This window comes from Salvelinus fontinalis, chromosome 24 (genome assembly GCF_029448725.1).
Source record: "Salvelinus fontinalis isolate EN_2023a chromosome 24, ASM2944872v1, whole genome shotgun sequence".
NCBI classification, from domain to species: domain Eukaryota; kingdom Metazoa; phylum Chordata; class Actinopteri; order Salmoniformes; family Salmonidae; genus Salvelinus; species Salvelinus fontinalis.
Genome location: NC_074688.1, coordinates 20707027 through 20724488, shown reverse-complemented (window position 1 = coordinate 20724488; position 17462 = coordinate 20707027). Strand labels below are relative to the sequence as shown.

At 42.1% G+C, this 17462-nt stretch overlaps 1 protein-coding gene across 1 annotated transcript; it reads left to right on the top strand.

The window, feature by feature from the left end:
• The first annotated feature begins 898 nt into the window (after positions 1 to 898).
• On the top strand, positions 899 to 16540 carry LOC129822120 (homeobox protein BarH-like 2). Its single transcript, XM_055880083.1, has 4 exons — positions 899 to 1245; positions 8808 to 9123; positions 13685 to 13769; positions 14104 to 16540. The coding sequence occupies exons 1-4, from the start codon at positions 1059 to 1061 to the stop codon at positions 14392 to 14394; spliced, it is 879 nt and encodes a 292-aa protein (XP_055736058.1). The 5' UTR covers positions 899 to 1058; the 3' UTR covers positions 14395 to 16540.
• Positions 16541 to 17462: the final 922 nt, after the last annotated feature.

Here is a 17462-nt window from a genome sequence, read left to right as displayed (position 1 = left end):
TAATCCCAAATGCATTAAATACATTCATTCATAGCCTACCTATACATTTATTTTAATCCGATAATTTAGTATAGTCGTTTATAGTCGTTATGTTATCCCTTAATTGCTTTTAAATATTAGCTTTACAATAATAATAATATATTTTTGATTTACGTGTGAGCCCAATGCATTAAATAGCCCATATTCATTCATGCATAGCCTAGTTATACATTCATTTTAATCCCACCAATTAGGCATAACATAATAGGCCTGAAGCGTTTGACAAAATATCATGCTTTTCTATTACCATACATTTAAATTCAGTCTATTTATAGGCTACGCACTTCTCTATTACAATCAACTATGCACATCCATAGTCCTATTGATGTTCGAGAAATAATATGAACACAATAATTAGCTGCTAAAAGGTTAGGCATAACACTAAAGCAAATACTAATAATGGCAATAATAATAATGATCCCTCCAATAATCATCTGAAATATTTTATCATATGGCCAATGTTAATACTGTAAAGTTTTTGAACGCCTTGTGCAATTAGAGTGGATATAGGGAAGAACAAAGAAGCGAGACCGGTTTGGGCTGCTCAGAGAGCGAGAGGGGTTGAGGGAGAGAGCGAGTGTGTCTGTCAGTCTGAGAGAGATAGTGCGAGAGAGAGAGAGAGACATTGCGGGATAGTGAGAGAGAGAGAGAGACATTGCGGGATAGTGAGAGAGAGAGAGAGAGAGAGAGAGAGAGAGAGATATATACGTTGATTGACATCTGGAGTGCCCTGCAGTAAAGATGTGTGTGGGGAGATCATTTATATATAGCGGCGCGTCCGGGCACATTGTTCATAATAGCCACTCTGAAGCCCACTGCGCGGCTCAAGTTGAAGGCTACTGCAGTTAGTACCGCCAGGGATAGAACAAAGCAAACCTTTTCGGAAAACGGACGACTAAAATGCATCAATAACACGAATTTGCTTGAAGACACCCAACTCTCAAGTTTGAACTGGTTTAATTTTGACATTTTGAACTAATATTTGGGCACAGTGCGAAAGCCAAGCACATCGGGACATCATGCACTGTCAAGCCGAGTTGAGACTCTCCTCCTCCGGGCAGCTGAAAGCAGCCAGGCGTCGCTACAAGACTTTTATGATTGACGAAATTCTTTCCAAGGAAACTTGTGATTACTTTGAGAAACTTTCTCTTTACTCTGTATGCCCTTCACTCATCGTTAGGCCTAAACCTCTGCACTCATGTTCGGGTAAGTGAAAATGCTTGAACTCTCAGTCAAATCAAGGGATGCTGATGAATGCATAATGGTGTTAATGGTTTATATCTAATATTGCTATGCATTCAGTGAATGCTAATCATTATTGTATGAAAACTACATCTGATTTTGTTTATCATGAACAAAGTGAGTTATCAGGCATATGCTTCTTATATGTCCAGGCGGTCGTCCATCATGGGTCTACTCATATCACGAAATACATAAGGCTAATGGTTTTATTAGGAGTATTGACAAAATAACTTGTATTCAATTGTCAATAGAGGCCATAGCATGGCGCAACACACCTGTGCAGAATCCGTTACATGTAAATTAACAGCTTTAAAGAAATTGAGCTGCATTTTCATGACTTTCTGTTCGATACATCTCTAATATAAGGAACAGGGACAGGTTCAGAATCACATTCGACGTCATGATTGTCAATTCATGTTGAAGTTTACCTGTGCAAGACGAGTACTATAGCGATGGATGATGTGTAAACTTAATTCAGGCGACTGTCCTCACTTGCACTTTTACTCATGGTGCACCTTTATATTCGTGTTAGGCCTGCTATATTATGGTGCTTACTCTTGTGATAGCCTGTTATTTACAGGGATTTATCATGTAACTTTAACCCGTGAAATAAAGCACACCAAATAAATGCAACAGGTACAGTAGATGTAATATAGACCCCTAATGTGTTGTAACCTATTTGATATACTTGACCGTTTTAAATTCCTTTTACAACAGCAGAACGGATGTGACCCTTTTCCAATCCAAAACATGATTTCACAGTTTAACTGTCATTTCCATATACTTTCATTCACAAATAAAACATTTTGTACTAGGGCCTAGGAAAGTTAAGCAACATTTACTCAGTATGATGTCTCACAATCAATCAGCAAATTCCTCCAATAAGTCTATATTATTAGTATAATATATTACTCTGACATTCAGATCATTATCAACCTCAGTCTTTTATGTTCATGTTAAAAATACAGGATGAACCAAGCCCCAGTGTGGTGATCAAGGGGGTTAGTAAGGTGAAACCTGATTCCCCATGAATTATGTTGACACTGTCAACTTAACATATTCACTTCTGACAAAAGACACATGAACTCAGAACACACAATAACTAACCCTGCACTTAGATGAAACAGCAGGCGTTTGGTTTCTAGAGCAGTAACTACTACGCCACTTGTCCTCATTCAGAAGGATTAATGTGGGCACAGTGCTAAACCCAGAGCCTTGCCTAATGACTTTTACTGCTGCTACTTTGCATTTGCTGAAGCATGGGCAATGCCCTTTACCCAACTTACTTTCTGGGGGGTATATGGGGGTGCAGGATGTGCCCAGAGTTCCACGGTTTGATATTGGTGAGGGCAGGTACATGGTGGTTAAGGGCAAGGTTAGTATGTCATCATTGATGGACATTTATCTACCTGACACTACAGTTGCTTGTGCAAACACCATGAAAGGTTACAGTATGGTGATGAAGTGTGCAAGTCAGCCCCAATGACCGTCATTCATAGAAGTATGTTGCTTTATGAAGAGACATTCATTGCGATTGTCATCTCAGCAACGTATAAATTCATGGGCTACGTGTGCTTGATCCAACTGTTTCAGTGAGGAAGACTAACTTCATTCTTCATTCAGTATCCCAAAAGGCCAATCAAAACAAGTAATTAGTGCATAAAATAATGATTGCATGTTCTTCCTTAATCAATACAAGCCAATTTGAAAAAGCAACAAAACAAAACATTGCCACAAAGTGTGAAGACAAACTATTTGAATGCTGTCTCACTTGCTTAGCCGGTCAGATAATGCTTTGTTCACAAAACATCTAGCTTAGCACTTGATTTCTCTAAATCATCAACTTATTTTTCTTCACACTTATCATAGCTTACTGCAGTCAGTCATAAATGCTTCCAACACTGTGTTATAATATAAACTAATTTCCCTAAAAAGCATTTGGCCTGAAAGACTAACACATTTCTTTCCCTCAAATGCAGCAGAATTTCTAAATCTAGTCTTAATGGGTTATTCTGCTGTTATGAGTCACAACAGCATTGACTACTGCTCTCTCAAATAATCATTATGATAATTACCTAAACTATGAAATAATAACTGCTGCAATTTGATGATGACAGCAACATAGATATAAATAGCAGGCGATGTGGGGTTCAGGTATGTGCTAGAGGGCACTGTAAAGGGTTTTAGCAACCCCGTGACGGATGGATAGAGTAACCAGCCCACATATTACTACCCAGTGCCCACCACTTAGCTGAGGGGGTGTGAGACACAGTATAGTCCCACACTTCAATGGCTTGTAACGCTCAATATAGAAGCTGGCAGGCTTATAGGCCCAGAGCCATTGATAGTCCATTGGCCCGCTGTGGTCCCCATCAGTGAAAGTGGAGTCTACATTCTCACAGTGTGGAGCTTCTGCTCTAGTAATTACCAGTAGAGGCTGCTATAGGACAGTGGTCCCAGGCAGGTAATTTTACCCAAATTACAAGATATTTGTTTGTTCTTGATATAATATGGCATCAACTAGTAAGAGACCACTCAACATGTCAACAAAGTGATTACTCCTCTCTTTGATCCAACAACCCCCTCTGCTCTGTGATGGTTTAGTCTGTCACGGACCACACCTCTCTGCTCCTTGCTTTACATTTCACGTTGGTCCATTTACCTGTGCCAAGCCAAATGCCCTCACGACAGTGTTCACAGTAAAACCAGTTGATGACCTCTGAGCCTATTCTCTGTTCTCGTTTTGTGCCTTGTAAAACTACAGGAGTGATAGACCTGCTAGACAGACCTGACCTCCAGCAGATCATTACCTTGCAGGGGAGCAGTGAACAGTGTAATGGTGGGTTACAATATTTAATTTAGAGTCTCATCTCTCAGCAGAACCCAGGGCAAGGCTTTTAGTGGGATTTCTGGAAGGAGGTGAGAGAGATAAAGATCAACTCTGGCGTAATCTCACATGACAGCGCGATGAAAAACGGCCAAATAGGAGGGTGTGGACCTCGAGGGGCCCAGGTACTGCATCATAGTCCTACGCCACCGCTGAGGGTTTATGGAAGAAAGCAGGGAGAGCAAAGGCTTTTCATCCCATTTTAACAGCTAATCCACCACAGACAATAAGGCCTGCCATTAACCATGAGGCTAGCTTGAGGGGTACGATCTTGTCTCTGTTAACACATAAAGCATTGACTTACACAAGCACTCACACAAGCACTCTCTCTCTCTCTCTCTCTCACACACACACACACACACACACACACACACACACACACACACACACACACACACACACACACAATTCCTGAGCCATCAGATCATCATCAGAGCTCTGCATCAAGGCAGATCAGAGATCGGTTTTACAGTAGATTGCACTGCAGGCTGTTGTCAAATGCCAAGGTAAAATTCACAGGATTGTGTTTCACGTAAAATACGTAGTTAACACTTACAGGAAACACAATGCCCTCGGATTGGCACACATCTGAAAAAACTGCCTGTGAGCATGAGAAAATAGCACCACAACACTACACATAACACTCTAGAAACCTCAAAACATCTCATGAAATCCAAACTTGAGTTGAAATTGGCACTTAACTGGTCTGATCAATTAAATGAGTGATAGTTAAAGCAGCATACCCTGTTGCCCATCCCATTCCTGCAGTGTTTGACTTGGGCTGGCTTGACAAGATGGCTGTTGAGTGAAGAAATAAACATGTCTAATGTAACACTTCTCAACCTGTCACCACATGATACACCCAAAACAATACATATTACTGTAAGTTCACGTGGCCTCTGAGTACCAAGTCTTGAATCATCATCTTGGAATCCATTTAAACAAATAGAAAAGGTGCAGAAAATAAGGAGTAAATATCAAACAACCAATGAGTTTTTTTGCTGGAGATTTCACTGCAAAATGGTGACTTATTCTACTAAGTCCTGCCATTGTCAAAGCATTTAAATTATATATAAAATGTAATTTAAACACCAAAAATCATTTAAAAAAAAAATCTATAATTATTATGTTATCGATACCATATGATAAAACAGGCATGTGTGTATCTAATGCTACCAGCCTATTCTTTACCTATTATTAGGAGGTATTTATTTTGTAATGACTACCACAAGCACATGTGCCAGTCCGAGCATTCCGATTGTGCTTGTCAAGAGTATCAGTGTGCTTTAGCATGGACAGAGTGCACTCTCCTTGCTACACAAATGGTTTATTTGTAGACTATTGACAGGACACTGGAACTTGTCAACAATGTGTCAGATCTGGGCTAAGGAAGCCGGCTCAGTTGTCAGTAGAAAGTCACCATGAGGTCTGATTTTTCCCTTCTGACAAGCATCCAAAAGACACGGCTGTCACAACTCTCAAGACAACCTCAAGCTCTACATTGACAGGAGATTTCCTGAAGACCGTGAAAGAAACCAAGACGTTTCCTTCCTTGCTTTTCAATCAATCTTCCCATTTAATGTGACAGCAAGTAATTATTCACTTGGACTCTTTATGTATTGATATTTCTGTGTATTTTGTATTATTCCATAATACCAATATATTACCGAATGATAAATACATACAGTGCCTTCGGAAAGTATTCAGACCCCTTGACTTTTTCCACATTTTGTTATGTTACAGTCTTATTCGAAAATGGATTAAAAAAAATAAAAACTCAGCAATCTACACACAATACCCCATAATGACAAAGTGAAAACAGGTTTTTAGATTTTTTTGCTAATTTATAATAATATTAATAAATACGTATTTACATAAGTATTCAGACCCATTGCTATGAGACTCAGGTGCAGCCTGTTTCCATTAATCATCCTTGAGATGTTTCTACAACTTGATTGGAGTCCACCTGTGGTAAATTCAATTGATTTGACATGATTTGGAAAGGCACAGACCTGTCTATAGAATGTCCCACAGTTGACTGTGCATGTCAGAGCAAAAACCAAGCCATGAAGTCGAAAGAATTGTCCGTAGAGCTCCGAGACAGGATTGAGTCGAGACACAGATCTGGGAAGGGTGCCAAAAAAAATCTGCAGCATTGAAGGTCCCCAAGAACACAGTTGCCTCCATCTTAAATGGAAGAAGTTTGGAACCAACAAGACTCTTCCAAACTGAGCAATCGTGGGAGAAGGGCCTTGGTCAGAGAGGTGACCAAGAACCCAGTGGTCACTCTGACAGGGCTCTAGAGTTCCTCTGTGGAGTTGGGAGAACCTTCCAGAAGGACAACCATCTCTGCAACACTCCAATTAGGTCATTATGGTAGAGTGGCCAGATGGAAGCCACTCCTCAGTAAAAGGCACATGACAGCCCACTTGGAGTTTGCCAAAAGGCACCTAAAGACTCTCAGACCATGATATAAAAGGTTCTCTGTTCTGATGAAACCAAGATTGAACTCTTAGGCATGAATGCCAAGCGTCACTTCTGGAGGAAACCTGGCACTGTCCCCACGGGGAAGCATGGTGTTGGCAGCATCATGCTGTGGGGATGTTTTTCAGCGGCAGTGACTGGGAGACTAGTCAGGATCGAAGCAAAGATGAACGGAGCAAAGTACAGAGAGATCCTTGATGAAAACCTGCTCCATCAAGGATCTCTCTGTACTTTGCTCCGTTCATCTTTGCCTCGATCAGGACCTCAGACTGGGGCGAAGGTTCACCTTCCATCATGACAACGATCCTAAGCACACAGCCAAGACAACGCAGGAGTGGCTTCGGGACAAGTCTCTGAATGTCCTTGAGTGGCCCAGCCAGAGCCCGGACTTGTAACCGATCGAACGTCTCTGGAGAGACCTGAAAATAGCTGTGCAGCAACGCTCCCCATCCAACCTGACAGAGCTTGAGAGGATCTGCAGAGAAGAATGGGAGAAACTCCCCAAATACAGTTGTGCCGAGCTTGTAGCGTCATACCCAAGAAGACTCAAGGTGGTAATTGCTGCCAAAGGTGCTTCAAGAAAGTACTGAGTAAAGAGTCTGAATACATATGTAAATGTAACATTTAATGTATTTAAAAAATAAGGAAGTCAGCAAAAATGTCAAAAATCTTGTTTTTGCTTTGGCATTATGGGGTATTGTGTGTAGATTGATGAGGGGGGGAAAAAAACAATGTAATATAATTTTAGAATAAGGCTGTAACGTTACAGAATGTTTAAAAAGTGAAGGGGTCTAAATACTTTCCGAAGGCACTTTATGTTAAAACGCAACAAAGAGATAATAAACAAGTTTTTCTGACATTTATCTGCACAGGTCCCCTCAGTTTGTCACAACTCAACATCAAAGACAGAGCTAATATGGAAGAGACAGAAAAAGAGACAAAGCGAGATACAGAGAGAGACAGACAGAGAAAGAGAGAAAACGAAAGAGAAAAAGAGAGAGAGAGTGTTGTGGAGGGAATGAGGCATCATGTCCAGACAGCAGCAGCAGCGATTCTCCAAGGTGGAAGATTAGTGATGAGCTCAGCGCCCTGCGATGATGTCACGTATATAGGGACGAGCCCGAGGCTCTGTCTGAAAGAGAGGAGGGTTCAGGGTGGGGGTGTAGATATGGTAGGGGCAGGCTGCAGCGCGTAACCTCCCTCCTCTTTCCCCCCCATGTGCCCGAACACATGCTCAATTAGCTCCCAGACCAACCAACCCCCTGTCACACCAGCTCCCATAACTGCTGAACATTACTGAAAATGTCAGAGAAAGGGGATACAAATTTACGACCCAGGTCTGCCTGGATGTATCCTCTCAGTTGTACGTGTAGGGTTTGAATAATATAAACGTGTCTATGGGTTGATGGAGAGATAAGAGAGGCAGATCCACCACAGGAAGTGAGGAACACACAAGAGGAAAGAGTATGCTGTGTATGTAATGTGACAGCATAATGTCCTCTCTTTTCTGTCATTGGATTTTATATATCTTCTTCCTCAACACATCCCTCTCTCCTGCCACATAGCAAACAGAGCATTAGTTTCTATGTCTGTCTTAGTTCAGTCGTAAATTATGCCATTGGGATCTGATGTTTATTAGAAGCCGTAAGGTTTTCACCACCAGATATTATGTTCATTGCGGAGCGCAGTCTTTGGTCTTGGCTCCAGTGGGTGGCTCCCCCAGACATTTGTTACTTTTTATTGATACTGGCGTCTCGATGCTTCTGTCTGCATAGATAAAGAGATAGAGAGAGGGGGGCAGAGTTAAATGGCGAGGGGCATATTCACTTCGGATTTACAGTGTGTGTGTGTGTTGGAGGTGGCAGAGAGACATCCTTTATCTGGCCCCAAAATAATTATTCAATTGGTGGGTTCAGAGTGGCAGAGTAAAACACACAGTGCGTCATTAGGATCAGAACCTTCTACATCAAAGAGGTCAAAACACTTTTCATTGTAAAAAAAATAGCAAAAAGAACCTTGTCTTAGTGATTATTACAGGTCTATAAAAACTGCCATCCAAGGTGATGCAAACAGTAGCAAATACAGATTTAAAAGTACAATTGTGTTTATTGCTCTGCATTTCACCTGCCTCTGACCTCTCTTTTTGCTCTTTTAGGATCCTCCTCACTGCGGGGCTACCCCCTTCTCTCAGTAATCACGCGGCAGCCCCCCAACATGCCCCCTCACCTCTCCCAGCCCTCATCTCCCGGCCAGGTTCCCCACCTTCCCCTGCTCTCCCCCCAGCACCACTCCCGGGTCTCCGAGGCCTCCCACAGCGAGACACCTGTCAGCATCAGCAGCGAGTCAGACACGGAGCACAGCACCACCCGACTGAAGAAACCCAGACGCAGCCGCACCATCTTCACCGAGCTGCAGCTCATGGGCCTGGAGAAGAAGTTCCAGAAACAGAAGTACCTCTCCACTCCTGATAGGTCAGTATCATATTGCATCTCGCCTGTGATAGGCCAAAATGATAGCACCCCAGAGGCTGACTGGTTACTTGAAAGAAGCTTCCTTCCTGATAGATCAGTATTATAGTACCTCAAATTTCATACAGTATTTAGTCCGGTGACACTCAAGTTTGTGAAAATTGGAAATTCTGTGAAAGCAACCAAACTTCATAAAACATAAAACAAATGCAATAGCTGACTAGAGGTTCAGCATCAACATCATAACATTTTGATTTATGTCCTGGGTAATGTGTCATGTAATGTTAAGTTCTCTAATCCAGGCATTACCTCAGCATTCTAGTTGAGACAAGAGAAACGTTTTAACCCTAAGCTCTTGAATAGCAAAAAACCTCAACAAAGAATCACTGCTCTATTCAAGAAACTAGGGACGTCTGCCAACACAAGCAAACAGGAATGTATTGCATTGATTTACTGCCAATCATGTAATATATGTGACGGTGTATATAAAATACATTTAGCTTTGTACACTGCATATAGATGAGGTAATATCCATGCTAATATTCATGTCGTAGGTTCCAGTCCCTGGGTCGTTTTCGATACCAGACATACTGCAATAACACATTTTCCATTTTATTTTAAACTCCACTTTTAGATTTGGCCTGCCGGACATATTTCCATTATACCCCAAATTAATATTGAGCCATAAACCTCATATTTTCCTTCGGTCAAGCAACAAGAACATCAGACAGCTAGTAAACCTCAGCAACACATGGTTACAACAGCTTGATCTGAGCAAGAAGATAAATCATTATTTTACTAAAACACAACAGCCACAAATGCTTTAAAAATGGTCATTTTATTTTATATTGTTCTAGATTTGTACTAAAAAGGCACCAGTGTATTTACCGGAACTTTACAATTTGAAACCTGTGTGTTCCTTCTCCTTGGCCCTGAAGAATCTCAAAAAGACTTGGGAGAGGAGGCTTGTTATCAGCCCTGTCTATAGTGATTTACCAACAAAACCACCGTGTGTGCAAATATGAGGCAAAACAGACAGGGTTGGTTTAGATTGTTGACAACATCTAAACTATATTCACCTCCAATGTTTATTGGAAACATAAATACATTTGTACAATGAGCACATGTTGTCTCTCAAATACATTGTTACAGTTGTTGATTAGCTAGCTAGCAAATGTTTTTCCATATTAGCATAGATGTGACATCAGTCAAAACACCTCAAAACAAGACATGGTATCAAGAACAAGATGAAACTAGCTGAAATGAGCCACCTACGATTCCCCACATGGCAGCTTCTTGTTATTGTTGCTAGCTATCTGGTCATCCAGAATCATAACAACACACAGACTTATAGCCCATTGAAGTGCGCACATTGTTTTCATGACGTTGTCATCTAACCCGTCTATACTCATCCCATCCCTGGGGAAAACTCCCACAATGCACCTCTACTTCAATGCAAATCACACTTCTCTGTTCTAGCCAATGAGCCACACCACAGCTCCTCTGTAAACTCCCAGGCAGGCTGAGGTAGACTACAACAGCCCAGCGGTGATCCAAACGACCCATCCTGGCCTCACTGCCAAATCTGTATCATGCCAATAATCAAATTCCCACTGGCTGTGATGAACTAATTAAACCCACAGCTGGATGGAAAACAAACAGAGAAAATCCCCTTTCAAAACATCACAAGTGTGTCGTGCTCCCCAGTTCACTTTGCTATGATCCAAAGATAACTCCTTGTCTCTTTAGCTATTTCCTGGCTTGGAGACACTGTGGTCTTTGACTGAGACAGTGTTCTGAGGAAAACAGCATATAAAAAGCCCCTAACACCACACCACAGACTGTAATGATTTAAATCATTAAGCAATAATGATTGTATTTCATTGAGATTAGTATAATAAGCATCATCATCATTATCATTATGCATTAAGCTGCAACTAAAATCCCTGCTGATACAGGTTTGAGACGAACAGCAAACAGAGGACTTCTAAGTGCCTCCAGCAGAGTCATTCGTACAGTACTGTACAGTACTGCCTGTCGCTGTAAGTGTGTGGTTTCCCCCCATAGAAAACTAATGACCATAAATAACTGGGGTGCTTTCCTCTCCTACAATTACTTTCCTTGCCTCCAGTCCCTCCACTGGGCGGTTTGACAGTAAAGCATGATGGACAGCTTGATTGCCTGTATTTTTGGTGTAGAGTGGTTTTTCAAAGTATGCACAGACACTTTTCTTCTGCATGAACTGGAGTTCCCTCTCTACTTTCAAATCAGGTCAGATAGAGATGGTGAGAGGACGGGAAAGGGAAGGAGAAGATGGGAAAGAAGGGAGGATGAGAAGATAGGAAGAGTGGCAAGATTAGAGGGCAAGCTGATGGCTCTGTAGTAATCTAGTCTCTCTCTTTCTAGCTCTCTTTCACATCCTCTCTCTCTCTCTCTCTCTCTCTCTCTCTCTCTCTCTCTCTCTCTCTCTCTCTCTCTCTCCTCTCTCCTCTCTCTCTCTCTGTCTCTCTCTCTCTCTCTCTCTCTCTCTCTCTCTCTCTCTCTCTCTCTCTCTCACACACACACCTCTCTCTCTCTATCTATCTCTTTACATCAAATATAAAGAGACATAGAATTGAGATGTGGTGGAAATCTCATTTAAAAAACCTGATAAAGCTCCCTCCCGCTATAGGCTGATCCCTCTTTCACTGACCCCCCTTCCTGGGATATCATGTTACACGCCATCCAATACCCTTATTAGTCATGGATCAGAGCACATGTGGTGGAAGTGTTCAGGAAGTGTCCCCCTGAACATCCAGATAAAGATGCTTTGATTCGATTGCTGACCTCCCTTACAGATGTTCAATAAGGTCTCTCCTGTATGCTGCAGGTGTGAAGTCTTTCTCTGAACCATAACAGGGTTGTATTTAAGAGACTACAGTACTCTGATGCACCATACCAGAATGTGGTTATAAAGTAGGATAGTCAACAGGTGATTGGAAAGAAAAAGTAACTAATTCATTTGTTTTTATTACTCCAGCTACACCCTCTCTGTGTAAATCAATCAGTGGCGGTCGGTGTCGTTTAAGATGAGGGAGGACAATTTTTTTATTTCTATTACAGCATATTGGATGTCTGTCATTCATATTTCATTCGCCCAGTTCAATGTAACAGCGATAGGTTGAGGCTACTACATGATACTTGAATTTTCCCTATACCCATCACGAGGTTGCTACAACCTAGTCTATGAATGACAGTTTACAACGTAGGTGCACACAGGTCGAGAGACAAATTTGAGACAGTGAGACATGGACTGACATTCAATACCGCCTTACACACTCTTGCCTGCATCTAACTGATATGGGGTGTAATCATTAGTCCAACAGTTGCAAACTAGAGTTTCTATTGGACAAATTCAGGTATGTTTATCCCTGTTTTGTTCTGTTTGCTTCCGTTTAGGAAATGTTTTTCAACAGAATCGGCAGAATGAATACACCACTGATCACACGTAGACACAGTTCCCTTTCATTGCAGCCACGTTGTATTCCTTCTCGCATCTATGCGCTCTCCTCCTCTCACCTCTTCCCTTCGCTTGTGGACTTCAGTGCACAACACATCAGCTGTATGTGACCAGGCGAAAAAACCTTTCCAAGCCAAACTGCTACACACAGCCTACATTGTTGTCACCATATTAGCTAAAGTAACTTCATAGTCGGCATAGCTAATATAATTAACGCGTTTGTAAACCCGCTACAATTATGCAGTAACGGTACAGTGTACATTCAGTGAGCAATTACACCAGCAGGCCCTGGTGGCAACAAATTAGTAAAACCAAAAGCTTACCTTGATTTGGATCCATTGCTGTGTTGGAAAGTCATAGCCAGGTAGTGAACATAGAATCCCTCTGTTTGAGCAGGGTGTTTCAGTAGGCTAAACTAGCTAGCTGCATTTGATAGCTAAGTAAGTGAAACTGAAAGTGAAAAAATTATAATCTCTCCCTCTATTTCTTTCTTGCTTCTCTTTCATTTTGGAAGAAATTAATTTGTTAAAAGCTGTTCAACTACTGTCTTTCTCTCTCTTTGAGTTAACTACTCACCACATTTTATGTACTGCAGTGCTAGCTAACTGTAGCTTATGCTTTCATTACCAGATTCATTCTCTGATCCTTTGATTGGGTGGACAACATGTGAGTTCATGCTGCAAGAGCTCTGATAGGTTGGAGGACGTCCTCCAGAAGTTGTCATAATTACTGTCCTCCTCCCAGAGGAGGATGGAAGCTAGTTGTCCTCCAGCTACACTATGGTGCTACCCTACAGAGTGCTGTTGAGGCTACTGTAGACCTTCTTTGCAAAATAGTGTTTTAATCAATTATTTGGTGACGTGCTAATATTTTGTATATGTCTAAAAAAAATTGTTTTAATGAAATTCACTGAGGGTCCTCCCCTTCCTCTTCTGAGGAGCCTCCACTGAAATAAATTGTCTATCTACTGCTGCTTTTAATCTTATAAAGAAATAACTCATGTTTCAGAAACATGTACTGTATATTGAGTTGCCGTGTGTACTGTACGTCTTTGTTTCCCTGCAGACTAGACCTGGCCCAATCCCTAGGCCTTACACAGCTTCAGGTGAAGACCTGGTACCAGAACAGAAGGATGAAGTGGAAGAAAATGGTGAGAGCGCCACACACCCATAACAACAATGACCCCGGTTCAGTGTAGAGAGAAGGCGTGATAGGGGTGTAAATGTCTGGGTTTGAGGGATGATGAGGGATGATGAGGGATGAGGGCCTGGGACACCAAGTCTAGTCTAGTCAGGTCAGCAGCTCAGAGAACAAAAGGCTCAAACTGTTAACTCTCCAGATTAATGACTGTACATGGAGCAGCTCAGAGCCATACATCTTCCCTTAACTGCTATAATAACCACGGTTGCCTTTGACCGCGGCCAGCATTCATCACAACCCCACTGAGCCGTGTGTCTGTGTTTGTGTGGGATGTGTTGCTCCAGGTGTTGAAGGGAGGACAGGAGGCCCCCACCAAGCCCAAGGGCAGGCCTAAGAAGAACTCCATCCCCACCACCGAGGAGATCGAGGCAGAGGAAAGGCTGGCTGAGGACGAGAGAATGAGGATGGCAGCCGAAGGGGCCTTGGCCGACAGAGAAGCTCCCCAGTCAGAACCCCAGGACCTCAGCAATATCGCTGGAGCTACAGAGACCTACAATCCCACGGCGGTGAGCGAGGGTCGAGAGCAGCAAGAGCAGTCACTCCCGATGCAGTCAGAGACACATGCTGCCAGCTAAAGAAGACAGTTATTCATGTCTGAATGAAACAGCCAAAGACTGGTGCTGACTGGAAAACAGAAGCACTTACTGTAGTGCCTCAGGATCACTGAAAAAAGCCTGTCTGGTGTTGATTAGTCAGTCGTGTTTGAGGTTTGACTAGAGTGGGTGACATTCATAGGTACGGTAGATCTGTTTGATTTTGCCATATCACTTTTGCCATATACTGGGAAAAAAATGGTGTTTTAAAAATAGTTTACATGTAGAGTTAGGCGTATACACAAATGAAACATCCAGAATTGTACAGTGCATTTTGTCCCTGTGTTTTTGTTTTCCTTTTAGAACAACATGATCACCTCCCCAGCCTCAGACCTGCTTGTTAACCGAGAGAGGACTCCTTTAGTCACATGCTATCCAGCCTCAGACCTGCTTGTTAACCGAGAGAGGACTCCTTTAGTCACATGCTATCCAGCCTCAGACCTGCTTGTTAACCAAGAGAGGACTCCTTTAGTCACATGCTATCCAGCCTCAGACCTGCTTGTTAACCGAGAGAGGACTCCTTTAGTCACATGCTATCCAGCCTCAGACCTGCTTGTTAACTGAGAGAGGACTCCTTTAGTCACATGCTATCCAGCCTCAGACCTGCTTGTTAACTGAGAGAGGACTCCTTTAGTCACATGCTATCCAGCCTCAGACCTGCTTGTTAACTGAGAGAGGACTCCTTTAGTCACATGCTATCCAGCCTCAGACCTGCTTGTTAACCGAGAGAGGACTCCTTTAGTCACATACTATCCAGCCTCAGACCTGCTTGTTTACCGAGAGAGGACTCCTTTAGTCACATACTATCCAGCCTCAGACCTGCTTGTTAACCGAGAGAGGACTCCTTTAGTCACATGCTATCCAGCCTCAGACCTGCTTGTTAACTGAGAGAGGACTCCTTTAGTCACATGATTTCCAGCCTCAGACCTGCTTGTTAACTGAGAGAGGACTCCTTTAGTCACATGATTTCCAGCCTCAGACCTGCTTGTTAAACGAGAGAGGACTCCTTTAGTCACATGATTTCCAGCCTCAGACCTGCTTGTTAACCGAGAGAGGACTCCTTTAGTCACATGATTTCCAGCCTCAGACCTGCTTGTTAACTGAGAGAGGACTCCTTTAGTCACATGATTTCCAGCCTCAGACCTGCTTGTTAACTGAGAGAGGACTCCTTTAGTCACATACTATCCAGCCTCAGACCTGCTTGTTTACCGAGAGAGGACTCCTTTAGTCACATGCTATCCAGCCTCAGACCTACTTGTTTACCGAGAGAGGACTCCTTTAGTCACATGCTATCCAGCCTCAGACCTGCTTGTTAACTGAGAGAGGACTCCTTTAGTCACATACTATCCAGCCTCAGACCTGCTTGTTTACAGAGAGAGGACTCCTTTAGTCACATGCTATCCAGCCTCAGACCTACTTGTTTACCGAGAGAGGACTCCTTTAGTCACATGCTATCCAGCCTCAGACCTGCTTGTTAACTGAGAGAGGACTCCTTTAGTCACATGCTATCCAGCCTCAGACCTGCTTGTTTACCGAGAGAGGACTCCTTTAGTCACATGCTATCCAGTTTGTCTGAGTGTTGTAGCTATATGTAAATCAATACTGTGCCACAGATATAACACAACATGACAACACTGGTCATAGTGCCTTTTTCTCTCAGAGGATATAACAAGCTTTACCAGTCTAGAAACACCAAGGTTTATTAATACCAAATTTATATCAAGTGTTCTTTAACAGTGTTTTACTTTTGCTTATTAAAAAGAGCAACACTTTGGCAATCAATTACTATATGCTCTGAATTACAGTTAACACTGTCGTTGTACTTATTTTGTCAAGCTTTGAAAGGAATTGTATTTCTGTCCATGAGCTACAGTATTGTCTTGTTTATTTGGTCAATTAACTTGTGTTGTGTTGCTTTACATTTGATAGGTTTCCAAAACAATATACTGTATTTCAATTTGTATCTATAAAGACATGCACTGCAACATACTGTAGTAATATTCTGGAATGAAAAATATATGTCAGATAACGACATACAGTACCAGTCAAAAGTTTGGACACCTACTCATTCAAGGGTTTTTTATTAATTTTTTACTATTTTCTACATTGTAGAATAATAGTGAATACATCAAAGCTATTAAATAAAACATATGAAATCTTGTAGTAACCAAAAAAGTGTTAAACAAATCAAAATATATATTAATTGCTTTGTGCCAATCAGTTGTGTTGTGACAAGGTAGGGGATGGTATACAGAAGATAGCCCTATTTGGTAAAAGACCAAGTCTATATTATTGCAAGAACAGCTCAAAGAAGCAAAGAGAAATGACAGTCCATCATTACTTTAAGTAATTACTTTAAGTATTGAAGGTCAGTCAATAATAACGTTTATTCAAGTGCAGTCGCAAAAACCATCAAGCGCTATGATGAAACTGGCTCTCATGAGGACCGCCAAATAAAAGGAAGACCCAGAGGTACCTCTGCTGCAGAGAATAAGATCATTAGAGTTATCAGCCTCAGAAATTGCAGCACAAAAAAATGCTTCACAAAGTTCAAGTAACAGACACATCTCAACATCAACTGTTTGGAGCAGACTGTGTGAACCAGGCATTCATGGTCGAATTGAGTTGCTTGGGCCAAGAAACACGAGCAATGGACGTTAGACCAGTGGAAATCTGTCCTTTTGTCTGATGAGTCCAAATGTGAGATTTTTGGTTCCAACTGCCATGTCTTTGTGAGATACAGAGCAGGTAAATGGATGATCTCCACATGTGTGGTTCCCACCGTGAAGCATGGAGGAGGAGGTGTGATTTTGTGGGGGTGCTTTGCTGGTGACACTGTCAGTGATTTATTTAGAATTCAATGCACACTTAACCAGCAAGGCTCCCACAGCATTCTGCGGCGATACGCCATCCCACCTGGTTTGCACTTAGTGGGACTATCATTTGTTTTTCAACAGGACAATGACCCAAAACACACCTCCAGGCTGTGTAAGGGTTATTTGACCATGGAGAGTGATGGAGTGCTGCATCAGATGACCTGGCCTCCACGA

Bases quoted from the DNA above. Each gene is read 5' to 3' on its own strand.
- LOC129822120 (XM_055880083.1), top strand. From the start codon at position 1,059: ATGCACTGTCAAGCCGAGTTGAGACTCTCCTCCTCCGGGCAGCTGAAA. The intron at 1,246-8,807 runs GTAAGTGAAAAT...TTGCTCTTTTAG, and splicing joins ACCTCTGCACTCATGTTCGG to GATCCTCCTCACTGCGGGGC. The intron at 9,124-13,684 runs GTCAGTATCATA...GTTTCCCTGCAG, and splicing joins TACCTCTCCACTCCTGATAG to ACTAGACCTGGCCCAATCCC.